Raw genomic sequence first — 20,228 nt, 5'->3', positions numbered from 1 at the left:
AAAACTCACTGTAGCGAATTTGTGATAGCCAATGACAGCCTGGCCCATTTGTATGGTTTTGGAGACTTTGAGGTTGTTTTGATTCCTGGAAATCTCAAGCAACTGCAAAGACCCACATTCTGGGAACGTGCACAGAGGAACCTAACTGATACCAGCTCCAGGAGAGCAAGACCCAGGTGCAGCGAGGAGCCTTCCAGAAAGCTCCTTTCACAAATGAACACTCAGCAAATACAACACAGCTTATTAAGGGAGCGAAATGAGCTTTAAGGACTTGAAAGATAAACTGAATTCAAGACAATCAAACAGCAACAATGGTTTAGATGATAGAAATAGTTAACCTATATTTTCATAGTCCCATGCACCTTCTTACTTAACTAAGCTAACAGAAGGTTGGGGTTTTAAAAATTAACTTGAATATTGATCCTATTTAATCACAAGCTTGCAAAATTTCTGAGACTTGGCTCCCAGCAGTCAGTCTGAGCTAGCTCTCACCACCTCCACTGCAACGCATAGCACAGCAGTCTTGAGATTTTTTTTAAAGAGGTAATAATTCAAAAGGTGTGTCTAATATTGACACATGTTGGGGGGCGTGCTTGCTATTGCTGCTAGGGTCTGGTTATCCTGGCTAAGATCTTTCTTTTTTGCCACTGAAGCGGGTGTGTTTCATAAAAACATCACTGGCCCCTATAGGAAGTCTGAACATGGTTATGGTTAGTTACTGATTGCCAGGGATTACGAGGAAACAGTACACTGGCTGTTAAGGTTCAGACTTCTTGATTCTGCGGTTTGTTCAGCCAGCAGATACACATCTTTCCAAGAATCACCACTCCTTGCTGGAAGACCTGACTGCAAGATGCAGGTAAGTAAAAATACAAATTTAACATTAGACAGTTCCAAGTTCTTAACACATGAGCCTACTGACACAGTTAATCAGGCTAAATGTATCTGCAAAGTTTATTTCTATACAATATTTTCTAGAAGGTGGTTAGAATTTAAATGTAAAACCTAAAATTACTAATTATGGTGAAGAAAATTAAAATAAAAAAGTATAAATTCTCAACTTTGGAATTTCTGCTGAGAAAAGTAGGAAAAGCCAAAAGCCTGCTGAGCTGGGTAGCTAGCTCAACCGTTTCCAATGAATTCAGCTCCCTCCTCTCAAAGTTGCCTTTCCCTTAAACAGGCTGAAGCAGGACAGGTTTCAGAAAAAAATCCAGAAAATTCAATAAAGCATGTAACATAAAGTTGATGATACATCTAGTTCTTCCAGAAATATGTTTGAGGTAGAGACAGATCCATTCTTTGCAGAATCTTAGCTATCTGACTCATTGTTTTTCAAGTACAGAAACCTAGTATAAGTGTGGCATTCAATAACTGAAGCTTTGCTAGACAAAATAGTAATGTCATCATTTTGGGATCAGGGTTAATCAACTAAGGATCCTTTCCCACTTGGAGGAAAACACACAAGGAACTCCCGGGAAATTTTTTGATATAAACTAAGAAATATCATACTTTTTTTAAAATATAACTCCTGGGAGTGGAACCTAGGGCTTCAAACACAGTAGGTAAGTATTCTACCGTCTGTCCAAGACTATCTCATTCTTACTTTAAAAAAGTCTCCTATTGCTGAGCCCATACAGTGTTGCCGTGTGTCCATGGTTTTCGAGCTGACCACTTGGTACTGGATGATCAGTTGCTGAGACTTCTTTTCACTCCCAGCACTCCTTAGTTGCCCGGAGTTCTTTGTCTCGGGTTGAGGCTTCATGAGATTTCTTCCCCTTTCCACGGTAGCAAGTCTATTGGTGTATACTGCTCAGGCCGTGTTTAACCAGCCATGTCTGTGAGACTTCATGAGTGTAGCTTCTCTGACATTTCTAGGAGACACCGTCTCACAGTCTTTCTGCCCCTCGTTTGCGGTGGCTCCCGAACTGAGCAGCTGTGTTTATATATTTAGCGGAGTGTGTGTGTGTGATTCGTGTGAAAGGTGTGTGTACCACAGCAGATGCATGGCCGTCAAAGCACAGCTTTGCGGAGTCGGCTGCCCCTTCTGTCTTTATATGGGTTCTGTAAGTCGAACTCAAGTCAACAGTCTTGGCCAGCAAGCTTTCACCTACTGAGCCATCTCACTGGCCCTCTCTCCCTACGAGCCTTCATCCGAGGAAAGAGAAAAGTCAGAGAGAGCAAGGAGTGTAGCCTGAGAAGAGAATGAAATACTTCAGTTGCTTTGGCTACAGTAATGACTGAGAGAACAGGGCGCAGGACCTCAGTTTTTTCATTTTGTAAAGTGGAAATAATCTAATGATCTAACTGAGGGGCATTTGTCACCTGCCGTGGCTGGGTTTTGTTCCATGCTAATGAAACCATAGCTCACCAATCCTGGCTTCTCCAGGCAAGTAAAGTGAACTTGCTTTCTCTGAAATCTAGGGACGACAACATACACGAACCAGTTCCTATATTGCCCAACAAAGGAGTCATTCGTTAACAATGCTACTGAAATGAAAACTTTAGTTACTTGTACTGTGTTTAATAGCACACATGGTTAGTGTTTTCATTGTTCAGGAAATTCTACTGACTGGCTGTGGTTAACACATTATCCCTATAATGCCCTGGAAAGCCAGTGCGCACTGCACACATACATGCTAAATCTTCCGCAATGGACTTTCCCACCGTGTGAACAAAATTAAATGACTGAGTTCTGTTCTTGGCAATGAGAAAAGGTCATCTTCTATTCACTAATATACTACTGTTTACATTCTTTCCCAAGAATCTTTTAAAAAAACAGGATTTATATTCATTGTCTATGTTATTATTGAATTCTCATTCCCACTCAAACTTGGAAATCTGAGTTTTTCCATCAGGTCATAATGTGTCTTTCTTTCTTTTATCCTCCGCTTCTTAGTTTATTTTTTCGTGAGTGTGGTGCTTGAATCCAGTCAGGACCTTGGGTCACTGTCCAAGTGCCTCAACACAGTCTCATAGCCCTGCCCCAGCGAGATGGCTTTAGATAACAAGCTGACTCATCTAAATTACAACTAAAAGCTGAGCCCTTAATCTGGCAAAGGCATCGCTCACGTCTCCCCATACATTAGACCTTTGATCGAGCTAACTGCAGGAAGTGGTCAAACACCTGTGGTTACCTGGCAACACAGTGCCTTTCACCCTTATCTAAATGAGGAAATTCTGCCCAAATGTTATATATGAGGTTTATGTTAACCTTTCTTTAGGGACCAAGAGTATCCATTTCCTTTTGCCTTGGGGAATATCACAAAAGAATAAAATCCTCTCCGTGTTAATTAGCTTCCATCACTGTAACAAAATACCTCAGACAAACAGCTTGTGAAGAGGAAAGGTCTATTTCGGCTCACAGCTACTGGTCTCCTCACCCCATTGCTTCTTTGGCTGATGAGACCCAACATCATGGTGGGAGTGTATTGTGAAGCAAACTTAGCCTGTGATGACGAGGGAGGCAAACAGAAAAGTGGGGGGCGCGGTCTAATATCTTGTTCAGATAATATCTTTTAAGAGTCAAAGCCAAATAACGCCAAGGCTTCTACTGGGAAGGGCAGAATATTTATATTCAGTTTGGTCATCCCTTCAAAAGAATGGGTCACTCACTGGCTTTTCTTAGACTCTTTTTTTGAAATTCTCAAAACACTGTGATTAGAGTAGATGATCACAAAAGTCTCTGTGCTTCTCAGGAGAACTGACTCTCTTCCAGCTTCCAAACTGAACCTTTAGCTTCTGTCTGGTGACAGCCTCCAGTCCCTGTGGCCTTTTTGTCAGACATAGTGCGTTCTTCAAATGACAGTATTCTGGCTTTCGTGAGAAAGCCCTCTTCTGTCTACACACATAGCTTGGTGTCTTTTGCTGACTTTCTGTAGGTGGCTTGTGGATTGCAGTGCCTACATACATCTAGGACTCACGATTTGGAGGTGCAGGGATACAAATGTTATCCTATTCCACTGTGAAATTTATTCGGTTCAATATTAAAATGAAACAGGGAGGAGCATGCAATCATCTTCCCATGGGATCCTCTTAGTGATAAAGTGAGTTCAGTATTCCAAGATAGATGTGAGGACTTTGGAGTTTTTCTGTCTTTAAGGTTCTTCTGTCCTGATGCTCTGGGAAGCTCTGCCATAGAGAAAAACATGAGCATGGATTAGTGTCTTTATAATCTGTTTTTGTTTTAAAACACTTGGGCTTTAAACTTATATTGGGAGTCAAAAATCTGGTGGGTGACCTTGGGAAAGTTACTTGCTTCTCAGTTTCCTGATCTATAAAACATAAGTCTATCTCTTTTGAAGGTGGTGTGCTTTAGGTGCAATGTCATAAGGAGGCATCTAGCAAGACACTTGGCACATGACAAGAGTGTGATAGAGTTGATTATTTCATTCCTTCTCCAAGCCTTCCATGGGGAAAAATGCGGAAACTGTGAAAGAAAATCGCTCTTCTGTGTGCAATGGTGATACCGAATCTTTATCCTTCCATGAATTGTTTAAGTTCTATAACACCCAGGCCATGAACAAAAGGGTTTGTGTTGCAAGCCTAACATTTAAAGGATAGCCCGGCATGCTGCCTTGTCATCCTGCATGTGTTCTGGTTACTACTACATAGGAGGATACATGCAAATAGCATGGTCTCATCGTGTTCCTATTACACACTTTTTTTTCCTCTTTTAGTTTTTCAAGATAGGGTTTCTATGTGTGGCTTTGGAGCCTGTCCTGGAACTCACTCTGTAGACTAGGCTGGCCTTGAACTCACTTGCACTGGGATCAAAGGTGAGCGCCAGCGCCAGCACGCACTGCCCAGCTCCTATGGTACATTTTATTGACCAGTGGGCAGATTTTGGAGTAGGCATTTTTAACCACAGGCTCTTACCCTGAGGCAGTCACCATTTCTGAAGGTGACTCATACCACCATAACCTTAAGTGCAGCACTGTGTTTGCTAAAGGCAAATGCCTAGTCTTGAGCTCTCAGTGGTTTGCTCTGTTTTGCTAAATTGTTTTATTACCAATAAAAACTAGAGAATCAGATACTGAAATAAAAACCTTAGAGATCAAAAAACACAGAGAGGGAGTGACCAGCTGACCTTCTCTTTCTTACTGGAAACCAGCCAGTGTCCTGACTCACAGATCAGAGAATTCCAAGGCCCTCCCTTCTCCTTCCTGTATTCCTGGTTTCACTAAGGGTACTCTCAGTCACCTAGTCACTGGCCCCACCCCCTGATTCAGAGTTAATGTAGTCTAGGAATGTCCCAGCGTGGCCTGGGGGCCTTCCTCTTTTTGGGTGCACCCGAAATCTAAGGATGATACTTTCTTCTTAAACGGCGGGGAAAGGTTGTTTTGACATTCGACAATTGTATGAAGTTCAACTTTGCGGTTATAAATCAGGCAGCCCTGGAATACAGCCACACTGTTAAATTATGCCCTATCCTTGCAGACTACTGGGCTGTGGGTTATGGCAGCCCAGAAGCTTGTGATGGGAAACTGTTTACTACCTGGACCTTTTAGTCCAGGGGAGCAGAGGCAGAGTACCTAAAACCACAGGCAGCTCTGAGATCGTTTCCTCCTTTTTCTTCCGTGACTGCAAAACAAAAGCACCAATTGTAGTTTAGCTGCAGTGGGGGGCAGCCTTGACCTGTCCCCCAGGATTTGATTGATTGATTGATTGATTGACTGATCGATTTCTTCCCTTTTAGGTTTTTGTTTGTTTGTTTGTTTTTTGGGTTTTTTTAATATTTATTTATTATGTATACAATATTCTGTCTGTGTGTATGCCTGCAGGCCAGAAGAGGGCACCAGACCTCATTACAGATGGTTGTGAGCACCATGTGGTTGCTGGGAATTGAACTCAGGACCTTTGGAAGAGCAGGCAATGCTCTTAACCGCTGAGCCGTCTCTCCAGGGACAGAGTTTCTCTATAGCTTTGGAACCTGTCCTAGAACTCTTCTAGATCAGGCTGGCCTTGAACTCACAGAAATCCACTCCACTAAATCTCTCCACTAAAACTCACTTCTTAAGGGAGAGGAACTAAGAGTCTAACGACTCCTAATATAATAATTAGTATAGTCACTTGTCCATAAAACGAATCCCGTATTAGCTATAGATATTTTATTAGGGACACATATTTTGTTTGTTTGTTTTCAGGCTTGAGCCCTGACAGAGCTTAAACTCAAATGTGAGTTCAGCCCTGATCAAATAGCTGATTAACGTTCCCAAGCAAAGCCTCAGAACGTCTGATCCACCTGGATGGACTCCCATGGTATCTGAAAACAGTAATTTTATCTCCGGAATCAGACACACAAAAAAAGCCACACGTCATGCTTTTGCTATGTGACAACGAGGACTGTTAAATTTTCGTCACTATTCAGAACTTCTGGGGGTTTTTTTGGAGTTCATGTATCCAAAACGGGGAGGCGAGAGGTGCTGATGACTTACCCGGGGATTCAAGCCATGGTCTCACACTATAGTCAACCCTGTTCATGGGCAGGCCTGATGACCCAGCAGGCCAGGAGATCTGGGCTAGCCTGAGAGCCTGGTCCCCAGAGGGAAAGAGTCAGAGCAAACAACAGAAATTCTCTGTGCAGTCCTTAGCAGTCAAGGGGGAGCCAACGATTTTCTCATGGTTCAATTATACTAAAAAGCGAAAAAGAAAACTGTGTGAAGAATTTTCTGAACAACCCAAGCGAGTTACCTATCCCTTCCAGGAGTGTTCACGAGAACAGTTGTTTCTTTTTGAATCATCCAGAAAACACATCAATTCAATTTTCTAAGAATGATCCGGGGGAAGCTGTCATGCCTAGAAAATGTGCCCTTCTCCTACCCCACTCCACCCACTTCGCAATCGCACCAGCTACACCCAGCTTAACAGCTGGCAAAGAAACATGCCACCCTCATTCAAAGTTAAATTCCCCCTGCATAGTTCTGAAGTTTCATCCGGTTTTCAAAGGTGTTTTTCTAGTTTGATTTTAAAGTGTCTCTTTCATCCCATTGAGTTGCTCTTCAACTTTTCCCCTACAATATTTGCACAGCGCTCTTATCCCACCCCACCCCCGTCCAATAACCGGAGTAAAATAACAAATGTACCACAAAATAGCTCAGTAGGAAGAAGGAGGGAAAAAAAAACCACCCAGGGCGGTGTATGGATGTCGGAATGTGCCACTAGGCCGGGAGGGAGAACGGGTCCTGGAGTGTACCTCGTCTGGGGCCCTGGTCACCGTCGGACCGAGGGTCGCGCAGGGCGATTGCCCAGCTCGGAGGCAGCAGAGAGCTAGCGGCGCGCGGGGTGGGACGGAGGGGTCAGGAGTGGGTGGCGGCGGGAGGTGTCCCCCGTGGGGCGGCGTGGTGCGCTCCGGGGCGGCTCCGGACAGGCCGACGGGCGGAGCAGCAGACGTGCAGGGCGGAGGCGCAGTCTGCACCATGGCGTACCCCGGGCACCCTGGCGCCGGCGGCGGGTACTACCCAGGCGGGGTAAGTGCAGAGCGCGGGCACCGCAGCCTCGCTGCTCCCGGGGCGAGAGGGCGTCGGGGACGCTCGGGAGGAGGCGCTGCCGGGGGGATCCTCGTCCCTGATGCTCCCAGCGCTTACGCCTGGCTCCTGATGTCCATCCTCGGCTCCACCTCATTCTTCTGTCCCTATCTTCCTAGGGGCTCTCTCGGGACAACGGGTGGGTGGACTGCGACCCGGGAAGCCCACTCGGTAACTTGGAAATGTGGCGTGAAATAGTGCAGGCTGTGTGCTCACTTCCTGCTTTCTCTCGAATGCCCCCAAAGCAACAACAGCCATCTTGATCTAGCACGGTCCTGTGGTCACTCTCTTGAACAAAAAGTGACAGGGAGACCAGAAAGTCTAGAGAAATGAACTGGAGCTTTAGAGAAAGACCACCTCGCCAGGTGTTAGGGATGTACTGTCAGAGACCGAGAACCCTCGTCTGGGATACAGCGATGCCATCCTCCCAGGCCACACCTGTCAACCCTGTACCAATTCCAGCCTTACCTAGTACTTCAAGCGCTTTGAAAACATAGTAAAAACAAAACAAAATTTAAAAAGCAACAGGAAAACAGTCCCGAGCCTTGCTGCTAAATCGCTCGCTTCGGTTACATTCATCTATGCAACCTCCTAGTTGATAGTTTATGTGGCTTCGCATATAGCGACATCACTTTCATGGGAATCTTAGTTTGGACCAACTCGCCCGCTTTTAAATATCAGTGGAGCGGGGAGTGGAAGAGGGGGGTGGGTCACCGCGCTGGAGTGTGAGGTCGCGGGGAGGGAGATCCTGTGTTGCCTCTGCTTTGTGCAAAATTGTGCGTGGTGAAATAAACTAGATTCCGTTCTGATGCTTTTGCGTTTCCTTTAAGCAGTATGGAGGGGCTCCTGGAGGGCCTGCGTTCCCCGGACAAACTCAGGATCCGCTCTACGGCTACTTCGCTGCTGTGGCTGGACAGGTTAGCCCTTCCTTTTAATACTGAAGCATTGTTACATCTTTTTGTGTTACCGTTCAGTGCGGTGGCAGCTAAACGAACTTCACCCTGGGCCAACGAAGGAAAAGGAAAGGAAAACTAAAACATGCTTATTTTAGTCCTGGACAAAGTTGGGCAGAGAACATCTGTATTCATGCTAGATCAGCTCACAACTCACCTTGTGACTGAACTAGGGGTTCGGTTGAACCAAAGGGGGTTATATATTATATATAACACACTTTGAAGACCTATAAAGTAGAAAGATGCCTGTGGAACCATATTATCAGGGTAGAGTAAAGTTGTGTTCAGGGGGAAGAAATTCAAGTTCTGAACATAAAACCTCTGTTTGTCCAACCTAAAGACGTGCCTTAGTAATTCTGTAGCCCAATTATGGTATCTACTTTCAGTTGGATTTGCCAATTAGCCATCTACTCCCTTAGGAGGTAGAGAGGTGTAAAGAGCCACAGGCTTCGGGGAAGGAGAGTTACTGTCTGTTTGGAAGGTGACCTCTCTCCCTACTGTAGATGATCTTCCCCTGCTAGCGTTTCTGTCCTTATTAGGTTTATGGCCTGCTGACCCAGAGAAAGAATCCAGGCCACTTAGTCAAATCCTGATTCCCACTTCCCTCCCTGTGTGACGGTCTAGGCTGCTGGGAGGAAGGACACTTGCAAGGACCAGCTTGCAAGGTCATGACCTCTGTGTTTGGTAAATGTACCCTTGACGTAATCCAAAGGCGTCCAGAAGGGATGTTTATCCTGCTTGTTCACCTTAGTTTTAACAACAAAAGCCAGAAATATCTGGTAAAAAAAATGCTGTAGATGCTGTAGAAGATGGTAACCAAACATCCAGGCCGCCTTTGAAAGTGGTACTCTAAGAAACACGGCGTTGAAAATTTGAATGGAAAATTGAGTCAAAGACTGGGAGACTGTCTTCTCAAGTAGCTACTTAGGCTGTTATTGATCTGTGTCTTTGAAACCACAAGACATAGCACACCTCAAGCCGAGCTTTCTTAGATTGCTGTTGTCTCCAGCATGTAAGTGACCCCGCCTGCTTGGCTTTCCGCAGCCCTGGCCTCGATTTCACTCACTCGTCATTAATAATTCCAAATTATTGTGCCTTATTTATAACTTAATGGGTCTTGCCCACTTAGATTTGTGTGTTTTACTTAAAATCCCTAAAAATGAGACAGTTTTGACCTCAGTCAGCCAATAAGAAGGTCCGAGAGCCTACCATGCCTACCACATGTCTTCTGCATATAACTTTGCTCAGAAGTTTGCTCATATAACTTTGCTGTCTTCTATGCCATAAGTTGGTTCAAGAGCGAGCCTCTTTCTCCTTGGGCCAGGCGTTGTATTTATTGATGCCCGAAAGGTCTACTATATACCCTTCTTCCTCTCTCTCTCAAAAAGGGGTTGAAGGATATGTTTTTAAACAATCCCGCAACTAATTATATTTTAAAATGATTAGTTTTGATCGTTTTTTGGCTCAAACTGAGTAGAGACTGTCTGCTATGACAAATATTTCCTCATCGTCAAATTCTTTTTGGAATTAGGGTAGGGTTGGGAGAAGAGTGCCCAATTTTGAAAGACATTCCTTCTAAAAGGCTGCTCATCACCAGTTTCCCTTGCCCTTGTCTAAGGACATGAAGCTACAGCTCACCATCGTTTTCCCGCTTCCTGTTTTTTTGTCTGTTTGTTTTATAAGGATGGACAAATTGACGCCGATGAGCTGCAGAGATGTCTAACGCAGTCCGGCATTGCTGGAGCATACAAACGTAAGCTCATGGTCCCAGATTCTTCTAATCATACCTGCTTCTCTGTACTTCAGCTGTTAACTGTGATTGTTCCTCTAAAGAAATCAAACTTTTCTGATCCACCACACTACTGGGGTTTTTTTGCATGCTGATTGAGCATAGTTTCTAAGTCACTAGTCTACCAGACAGGTTAGTGGATTTCTTGGATCTGGGTTCCCTGTGTACAGAAGCCATTCAAAGCAGTGACACAGTTCAGGTAACACCTCCCCCCCCCTCCCCACAGAGAACAAGTTAGGGTGCTGAAATGGAATCCGCCAGATCAGGTATCGTTAATGATAAGTGCTAACACGTACCACTGACCATTTGCCAAGTGCTTATTCTGTTCTAACTTTGGTGGCCCTGAGAGAGTGGCCAGACCTATATAGTCTGATCTCCGGGCCCTTGGCTTGCTACTTGTCAATACAAACGCTTGCTGGCTGTGACATTCCACCTGAGAAGATGCGTTCCTGCTGAGGACAGAGGACCTGTTCTGCTGTTGCTGTCACCTCCTTCTAGCCCTTCCGCTCCTTCCTCCATCTTTGCACCCTGGGTGTGCAGCACAATCACCCAGCACAGTCCCCCTCAGTACTTTCAGTACTGTGCTCCAAGCTGCACAGCCCTGGCCAGGGCTTATTGTCTCACACTCTGCTGTTTTCATCTTTTTTTCCTTAAAAATCTAGCCTTGACCACTTGAGAAGTTTCTAGAACAAATAATAGTGACTTAGCTCAAGTGGGCCCCCTTCTCACTTCTTTTCCACTTGTGAATTAGGGATGACATCAAGCTGACACCTCCACGTGCTAGGAAGATGTAAGTTAGAAAGTTCCAACTAGAATTCACAGCTCGGCGTTGGCGGAGCACCGTCAGCTGCTTGAGGCCCTGTGTCCTCCAGATGGCCATCTTTGCAACACTAGTGTTTCGGTTGTTCCCTTGTCTTGTGTGACTTCAGTGTCCTATTTCTGTTCCCTGGTTGGGAAATTAATTCAAAAGAAAAGGGCCTTTCAAATTTCTGTCATTTTAATTTGGTCCTAACCAAGGGAAGCCCTTTTCTAGGTGAGGGGAACTGAACTGTGAGTATTGTATTTAAGCTGTTAATTTTTAATGTCAGGCAGTGGAGGTAAAGGAGGAAGATCTGATGGAGTTTACCCAGTGAGGTGTCTTATCAGCCTTCAGCCTTTTGAAGCAGAAGAGATGCACAGATTCTAAACAGACTGAAGTGAATTGTGGCCTTAGAGAGCAGTTCCTGCAGGACTTCATCCTGAGGGCTGGTGAGATGCCTCAGCTGCTCTTTGCCACCAAGGCTGATGACCTGAGTTCAAACCCTGGTTCTGCACCAACTCCTGAAAGTTGCCCTCTGACTCCAACACACACCTTACCCCCATACACACACAGCAAACAAATAATTGTAATAATATATTTGAACATTTTTATTTGAAAGTCAATTTTGTGATGGCCTTAAACCAATGCATTATAAGAAGATATTTCCCGAAATGCAAGGTCCATGTGATCTAGTTAATTGGTTATATGCCACCCAATTTCTGGGCTGCCAAGAGTTCTGAAGTACAGAAACCAGATAGCCATCCATCTCTTTAGACCCAGATTCCAAGTCGTCACCCACAGACTTGGAGTGGATGGGGGCATCTGAGATACTCCAGACAAGAAGCAGCCATCCCTAGAGGGGTCTTGATGGGGTTTATTCCAGTCTCCACAACAAAAATTCTGCTTCTCCTTTGCTTGAATTTGGTTCCTCTGTAAGCAGCTTGATAGATGCGGGCAGAGTAGGCTGCCTTCCTTTCTAGGCCGTCTGCATTGCTTCTGCAGGATGAAAAGTTGGCTGGGGAACTGCGGAAGCAAAGGGAAGCAGCAGCGGGGTGGGGGGTGGGGCGGGGGAGGTTAGTGGCCACACACGGATGGTTTTGAAACTATCTTGAACGATTGACATTAATAAGAGCTGTTTCCGACGAGAATACAGTGAGCAAAACTGAGCAAGGCCTGTTTGCCTCCCCCAGATTCAGGGGACACCTGTGCTCAGCTTCATCTCACTGTGTGTCCCCTAGCTCGTGGCCCCGGCATCTGTCAATCGCTTGGTGGTTGGCTGTTGGCTAAGATGTTGGGAAAACTTTAGAACAGAGAAACTAGCTGAGCGTGGTAATCCGTGCCTGCAGTCTGCACACTTGGGAGGTGGAGGCAGAAGGAGCAGGGGCTGAAGGCAGCCTGGGCTACAGTGATGCTCTATCTCAAAAAAGCCAAATAAACACATTTCATAAAATGAGGAAACCATGGGCCTATAACTGTGTTGGTATTTGATTTAAGATGAACAGTTTTTAAGTATCACTCAAACCCGAAATATTCTGTTAAAAAGATAATAACACTTGCTGGGCAGTGGTGACACACCTTTAATCCCAGCACTTGGGAGGCAGAGGCAGAGAGATCTCTGCAAGTTCAAGGCCAGCCTGGTTTACAGTGTGTATTCCAGGATAGTTAGAGGCTGTTGCCAGAGAAACCCTATCTCAAAAAAAAAAACAAACTAATAATAATAAATAATAATAACCCACATTTCTCCTTAGCCTTCTTGAAAGAGACATATTTCTACGTTAAACTGCAGCTCCTGAGGGGGTGAGAGTTCAGTCCATCCAGCCACTCATCCCTTCAAACAACCTGTCCAGTCTTGGTGGACAGTTACACTGGGTGTACAGAAACAGCTCCGCCCAGTGAAGGTGACTGAGATAAATTCTCAGGCTGGGATCCTCCCACAGGCACATGGTCAAGACAGAAGTGTGTCTGCAGAACTGGTACCTAGGCTGGGGATGCTGTTTGTACATAATCCAGGCAGACAGGACAGTACGTACGAAAGGCACAGGGAGCACGGTTCTTTCATTAGGGAAGTGAGAAAGTTCCTGTGGTGATCCTGCCTGGCTGTTGGTGAGCTGGGGAAATTCACGGATGTCCTCACATGTAGGGGTTCTGGCTATAACCCTCAGAGCAGATCCCCTTAGAGCCCTCTGTATGGGAGAACGCTGCACTCTGTCTACACAATGTTCTGCTCAGCCAAGATCAGCAGTCTACAGGACTTTAGTATTGCTACAGAGTCTTCAGATAATTCCCAGATCTTAGGAACTGGGGAGAGGCTTAGCTAAACAAAATCAAGGATATTTGTTAAGGAGCCCACGGAGCCCTACAGCTTATGGAAATGACAAGACCAAGAGTAATAGTGGGGCTCCCCGGGTGATCCTAGCCCTATGTTCAAGGTGATTGAGTACTGGGCAAGAGGGATTGGGGTTCCCACAGGTATCTATAACATGGGCCAATATGTGTAGTAAGCATCTTGAACCTGGGCCATGTTTGACTCATGGTCCCACAAAATGGGTACAAGCCAAACACCACAAAATGACAAGGGAGTAGCATGCAAAGTGGGTAGCATGTTTTAAAACTCATAATTTGAATGATTCCAATGTAATATGAAATTTTGAAAAACTTATTTATGTACTTTTTTTTTTACCAGCTTTTAATCTGGAGACTTGTCGCCTTATGGTTTCAATGTTGGATGTATCCTTTACCTTGATGGTTGTCTAGAGTGTTTTTCCATGGTGAAAAAAAAAAAAACTATCTTTCTAAAACAAGTCATCTCAGGATGAATAACAAGTAAATACAAAATAGCAAGCAACCACGGAAATGCTTGGTGAAATGACTAGCCGTTAAGATGTAATTTGGTGTGAAGAACAGGCAGGAAGTTTAGCAAACGGAAGGTTGTTCAAGATTGCATAAGGCGCCAGAGGGGCTGGGGCTCGTGCCTGTTAATCACAACACTCAGGATGCCGAGGCAGGAGGATCACTGTAAGTTTGAGGGCAACCTGGGCTATACTGCGAGTTGGAGGTTAGCCTGAACTCTGGAGATCCTTCCTCAAGAGAGACAGGTGGGAGAGTGTGTGTGTTAGTTCAATAAGGCATCAAAGGAGACAAGAATGCCAGCCAGTTGTGAGTCTCAGTTTGACTAGTGTGTCACCCGGCCAGTTGTGAGTCTCAGTTTGACTAGTGTGTCACCCGCGGCCAGTTAGTCTCAGTTTGACTAGTGTGTCACCCGCGGTACTTTCCACTGTAACACATTTTCTTCCGGTGAAATCCTTGGGTCTGAGGGCTTAGCAAGGGAATATCAGAACCCAAAACCTAGAGCACCTAGGAAGTACACCCAGTTCCAGTAAGAAAACTGTTTCTTACTTGGCTCACAATGCCACGTCATCAGGTGTTCAGAGCTTTAAAGCCATAGGCCGCTTATTACATCAGTTATCATTAATGCTTTTTATCATAGCAATAAGAATATAGAATATAGAAAATCTCTTAAAATTTGGGTTATCTTTTTGCCATTTTTGTCATTTTGCCGTTTTAACAGAAAGAATATTGAGTTCTCCTTACCTTCTTCACTCTCATGAAATTATTAAGCTGTGAAATACGACAGTTCCGGTCCTTGACTGTAGTCCAGAGAGATATGTCTGGCACCATGGGATTCAATGAATTTAAGGAGCTCTGGGCTGTGCTGAATGGCTGGAGACAGCACTTCATCAGCTTTGACAGCGACAGGAGTGGGACAGTGGATCCCCAGGAGCTGCAGAAAGCCCTGATGACGATGGGTTCGTATTCCCAACCAGAGCTTCTCCACTTACTGCCAGCTGCGTTTTCTTTCCCTACACGTGTGCCAAAGAACTGAAGACAGTTCTTCATTTCTATTGTCTATTTTTAGTGTTTTTGTTGTTGTTTTAAGACAGTTCTTTATTTCAATGGTCTATTTTTGATGTTTTTGTTGTTGTTATTGTTTTGGGTTTTCTTGTTGTTGTTTTTACACACCTTCATCTTTTTCTGACTGGGTGATTTTTCTGCCTTCCAGGATTTCGGTTGAACCCACAAACTGTGACTTTAATTGCAAAGCGGTACAGCACCAGCGGGAAGATCACCTTTGACGACTACATCGCCTGCTGTGTCAAACTGAGGGCTCTCACAGGTGTGTTCCCCGAAACCTGCCAGCACAGCGGGAGCCTAGGAGACCCTTTTATGACATTTCTCCATGCCTCTGAACTTCCATTCTGCCCAGTTTTTCAATGGTTTTAAGGGGTGCATTGGTAGACCCTTCCCACAACCGCTAAGCAAATGGAGCCTAACATGCGATCCAGATACGTTTAGAGGAGAGTGTAATGTGGTGTATTTTATTTCAGTGCTGCAGCTAGAACTGTCTGCATTTAAGTGCATTTGTTTCTGGCGCTGCAGTCACAAGCTGCCCACACAAACTGTCAGGTGAACGTGGGGGTGCTACACCCACAGCCCTGATTTGTGCAGTTTCAATTGGAGTGCGATTATGAGTAATTTTCCTCAACTGTGGGGCGCTTGAAAAGAGTAAAACTAATCCGTTTTGGTCAGCAGGGCTAACGTGAGTGGGATTTTGGGTCACAGCCGGTTGGCCATTGTATTGGCTGTACCCATCTGTTTCTTTGCTTAAGCAGCATGTGTGTTACTACAGTATCTGGAACCCTAAGCTTTCACTGCAGTTAAGGGCCTTGAAAGCTCACATGCTTCTGCTGAGACCAGTCATTTTTCTCAGATCCACGACCATGGACCACCTTCCGCCCATGATATCACTGCTATAATAAATCTTTTAATATTCCTATAGCTGACTATTTTTCTTTGGCCTTATGTTGACTAGTTGTTGAATTTAGATGCTATTAAAGTTTGATCCTACTGCCCAATAGCTGTTGTGATTTTGGAAAACCTGTTGAAAGAAAACCTATATTTTCCTGTGTTGTGTTGCAGATACCTTTCGAAGACGGGACTCTGCTCAACAAGGAATGGTGAATTTCTCGTATGATGATGTAAGTCTCAGTAAATAAGCGTTAAGTAGAAGACATAGCGTACATAAAACAGCTTTCCTTTTTGAAGTTACCTATTAAGAATATGGACATGGTAGCGCATGCACGAACTCAAGAGGCTGAGGCAGGTGGATTGCTATGAGTTCAAGGCCAGCCTGCGCTATACTTGTGAGTCTCTGCCTCAAATAAACAAACAGAAAACGTAACAGGATATGGTGGTTCGTGCCTGTAATCCCAACACTTCTGAGGATGAGGCAGGAGGATTACTTCAAAACTTGCTCTTATTGACTGGGTCCTATAAGTAGATTTCCCTGGTTACTCTGAGACAGGGTGAAGCAGGTGTCATTATAATGATGTCTCTTTCAGGCTGGGATGATAGCTTGGTTGGCAGACAAACATGAGGACTCGAGTTCAATCCCCAGAACCCTTGTGCAAATGCTGGAACAGCAGCACTCTGTTGTAACCCCAGTACTAGGGAGGTAGAGACAGGTTGTTACCAGAACTTGCTGACCCTCCAGCCAAGCCTGATTAGTGAGTTTTAGGCCAGTGGGCATCACCTGAGGCATGACGCTTGAGATTGTCCCTTCGCATCCACATACATGTCCATCCCGACACAGCGTGCACACACATAGAAGTAATAACAAGGCCTCTTTCAAAGAGTGGTTGACAGGTTTCAGTCAGCTGTGTCTCGAGGTGTCTGCTCTCACTGTATAAAGCAAACATAGCTTAGGTAGCTTCCAGCGGTGCTTTGCATACCTGTGCTGTTCCGTGAGAACATAAGGCAGGCACCAACTGAAATCACGATTTTAGACAAATTGTTTACAGTGCTAACCCGGGGAGGGGAGAACGAATAGACTCTGGCATCAGAGGGGACCTCTAAAGAGGTTTCTAAATGTCCTAATCTTTGTTTTCTTTTTCTCTCAAATAAGAACCGATGAGTTGGTTTAGCAGAATTGTTGCAGGAATTACCACTGGGGCTCCCCACCAGTGTTGAAAATAAGCTTAGGGGGCAGGGCCTAGTGCAGTGATTGGTAGCCTTCGGGTTGTGACACCTTTGCGAGGTCTAACAGCCTTTTCACAGGGATCCTGCATATTTACATTGATATTTACATGACGATTCATAAGAGTAGCAAAATTATAGTTTTGAAGTAGCAATGAAAATAATTTTATAACCGGGGGTCACCACAACATGAGGAAGTGTATTAAAGGGTCCCAGCATTAGGAAGGCTGAAAACCCTTGGTCTAGTGAGTCTGCGGGGAGGGGACAGCAATGCACAGCCAAGACTAATGTTGCTAAATGTGCAATTCTGAGTTGCTGGAGCGGGGCCTGCTTTCCTCTGTGTGGCTTTGACGCTGACAGAGCAGACTTCACAGGACGATGGTGTCAAAAGTGCCCGGCTAGAGTAGCAGAGTGAAGTCAGTTTGGAAGTCCCCACATGATGAGACAGTGTAAGCTTGTTCTTTGTTCTTGTGGGCAAGAGTACTTTTGACCATGACTCTTTCTAGACCCTTAAATACCACTTTGGATTGAAATTCCTTATCTGTGGAAGTGATCCCTCCTTCCCAGAAAATGAGGAACTCATCGGACTTTACAACAGAAAGTTCCCCTGCTGGGAAGACTCTTCCCACCCTATGTTCAGATTTGTTTATTCTTCTTGTTTACCCACAATGTTAAGAAGGAGAACTAAAACGGAAGGTGCCCACAGGGAGGCTTTGGCGTCCTCAGTGTTTTGCAGTCTGTAATGTAATTTCCCTCTTTAAGTTCATCCAGTGTGTCATGACCATCTAAGACAAGAGGAAGCTGTCTGAATACACTCGACATTCCAACTGGAGCCCGCCCTTGCTTTCTCCTGGCCTTCAGTGCTATGTGCAGGTTCCCACCAACACTCCCCGACAACTGCTGAATGGGATCGTGACTTTATATATGGCTGAAGCTTCATTTTTAATTTTGATAATAAATGCTTGAAGTTCAATAATATAAGAACAAGTCTGTTGTACCAGTCAGAACCTCCTTGAGGCATTATTAACCATGCCTTATTTTCCTGCTGTCTTTTATATAAATTTAAGTATGAAAAATATGTAAAGCAAATTATATATTTCCTCCTAAGATATGGAATCTTTTCGTCAGGCTCAGCAGCTATTCTTTCTTGCCCTGAGGAATGTGGTTAAATGCTCTGTGAGGGGTATTCTTATATAAGTGACGTAGGTCCACAGAGGTGCAGTACAAACCAGTGCGCATACTAGGAAGAAACCGTGAGCTTTAGAACTCACAGGTTTGAAAGCCTTGAGTGGACGGAGATATTAAATGACTATCATCTGCCTCTTTAAAAACCTATGGATAATTTAAGGGGCAAAAATACCATCACCATGTCCTTCTTTGTCATCCATCCAAACTTTTGTTCATTATACTTAAAAGTCTTGTATATTCTAAGCTTAAAATTACCAGAAAAAGACTAAAGGGAAATAAAACTATATGAACTGCTTATTTTTGAATAATGGGATTCTAGATGACTTTAATCTCCCTGCTGTTTTTCCCTATCTCACAAAATTTTATAATGTGTATGCTTCCATTTTAAACCGAATGTTGGGGGTGGAGAGACAGCTCGGCAGTTACGAGCATGGGCTAATCTTGCAGAGGACTCAAGTTACCAGCACCCATGTTGGGTGGTTCAACTACTGCCTCTGACCTCTACAGGCCATTGCATTCAGATACACATAAGTGTATATGCACACACATAATTAAAAGTAATAAAAATAAGTAAAACCAGATGGGATAAATTTTAGAACATTGTTAACATTCATTTTTAAATGCCATGTATTATTTATTGAAACATACAAGAAAGGAACTGAAATGAATCAATCAATCATTGTCCTGGCTTAAACCAATGGAGTAGGATCTCCCTTCCCACTGAATTTCCAAGTCTTCTACAATCAGGTTTTGTACACACACACTTGGGAAAAAACTTTTTCAAATGTTTAAATAATTGGCTTTCTGGCAGTGCCTTGCTATGTATGTGACTTGGTCATTCTGGGTAAGGACAAGACACTCAGTGCGGTCATCTTTGCAGAGAATTCTTACCCCACTGGGTAGTTCTGAGTATGGGAAAAGTATGTTGATATAAAAAGCATCTGTGGTGTTCCTTTTTTTTTTTTTTGTTAACAGTTTAGCTGAAAGTGGTAAACTGTTTTCTCGCTAGCAATGCATCTGTTTTGTTTCGGGCACAATGTGAACATGACCGTTGAAGGGAATGATCAATTATAACCCAATGAAATAAACATTTCCTAAGCGTCTTCAGCCTCAGTCCACAAACATATGCTTGTGGTGTTAGTGTGTATATTATATCTGTTTAGTCATTTCGTGTTTACTGACCCTAATTTACTATGTGTTCAGTCAGTAAATATGCTCAGGTTACATGTCAGAGTGTGAAGCGGCCCGCTGTGTCTTCTGTGGCAAGTCTGGGTGTCATTTCAAGTGTTTCATCTGCAATGTCACAAAGCACTGCTTTCACCTGGGACCAGGCTGCCCAGAAAAGGACCAAGGAGGGCTAGGAGGCTGGGTTTAAACTGACCAAGATCTTTTAAAGAAATTATAGCAGCCGGGCGGTGGTGGCGCACGCCTTTAATCCCAGCACTCGGGAGGCAGAGGCAGGCGGATCTCTGTGAGTTCGAGGCCAGCCTGGTCTACAAGAGCTAGTTCCAGGACAGGAACCAAAAGCTACAGAGAAACCCTGTCTCGAAAAATCAAAAAAAAAAAAAAAAGAAATTATAGTTTAAAGAAATAATAATTTCCTAAGCTAATACAAACAATAAAGAAACTGCCCCAAGTTGATGACCCATATTTAAGCTGCCCTGTCATTTGAATAAACCCAAAGATGTGCTATTTAGGTTTTGGTTCTGAATTTGCTTTTGGGTACATCCTCAAGCATTATAAATTGTGTTTCTGAGATGCAGGTTTTAGCAATCAGTAGTTCAAGACAACTCTCCATCAAGAATTGAGCATCACAGGACAGGAGAGCATTCGGGAAGCAAGTCCCTTGCTTCCTCACCAAAGGAACAGCCCAACAAATTGAATACCAAGTTTCCTCCTGTCTCCTCGGGGACCATGAGAACAGAATCTTCTGATAGCTTCTC

The 20,228-nt window shown here is 44.4% G+C and overlaps 1 protein-coding gene across 4 annotated transcripts; it reads left to right on the top strand.

Moving 5' to 3' along the window:
* Window positions 1-724: 724 nt before the first annotated feature.
* Window positions 725-19,388, top strand: Sri (sorcin). Of its 4 annotated transcripts, none has more exons than XM_075956482.1 (8): window positions 725-859; window positions 8,357-8,440; window positions 10,160-10,229; window positions 13,748-13,791; window positions 14,723-14,870; window positions 15,125-15,238; window positions 16,042-16,100; window positions 17,860-19,388. In XM_075956482.1, the coding sequence occupies exons 1-8, from the start codon at window positions 854-856 to the stop codon at window positions 17,884-17,886; spliced, it is 552 nt and encodes a 183-aa protein (XP_075812597.1). In that variant the 5' UTR covers window positions 725-853; the 3' UTR covers window positions 17,887-19,388. The 4 variants fall into 4 exon arrangements, with proteins under 4 accessions (XP_075812597.1, XP_075812596.1, XP_075812595.1 ...); XM_075956481.1 differs by having other exon boundaries at window positions 733-859; window positions 8,354-8,440; XM_075956480.1 differs by lacking the exon at window positions 725-859 and adding an exon at window positions 7,316-7,466.
* Window positions 19,389-20,228: the final 840 nt, after the last annotated feature.

This window comes from Microtus pennsylvanicus, chromosome 22 (assembly GCF_037038515.1).
Source record: "Microtus pennsylvanicus isolate mMicPen1 chromosome 22, mMicPen1.hap1, whole genome shotgun sequence".
Lineage (NCBI taxonomy): Eukaryota > Metazoa > Chordata > Mammalia > Rodentia > Cricetidae > Microtus > Microtus pennsylvanicus.
Note: the sequence above shows the minus strand (reverse complement) of the source record. Positions and strands in the feature narration are given on the sequence as shown.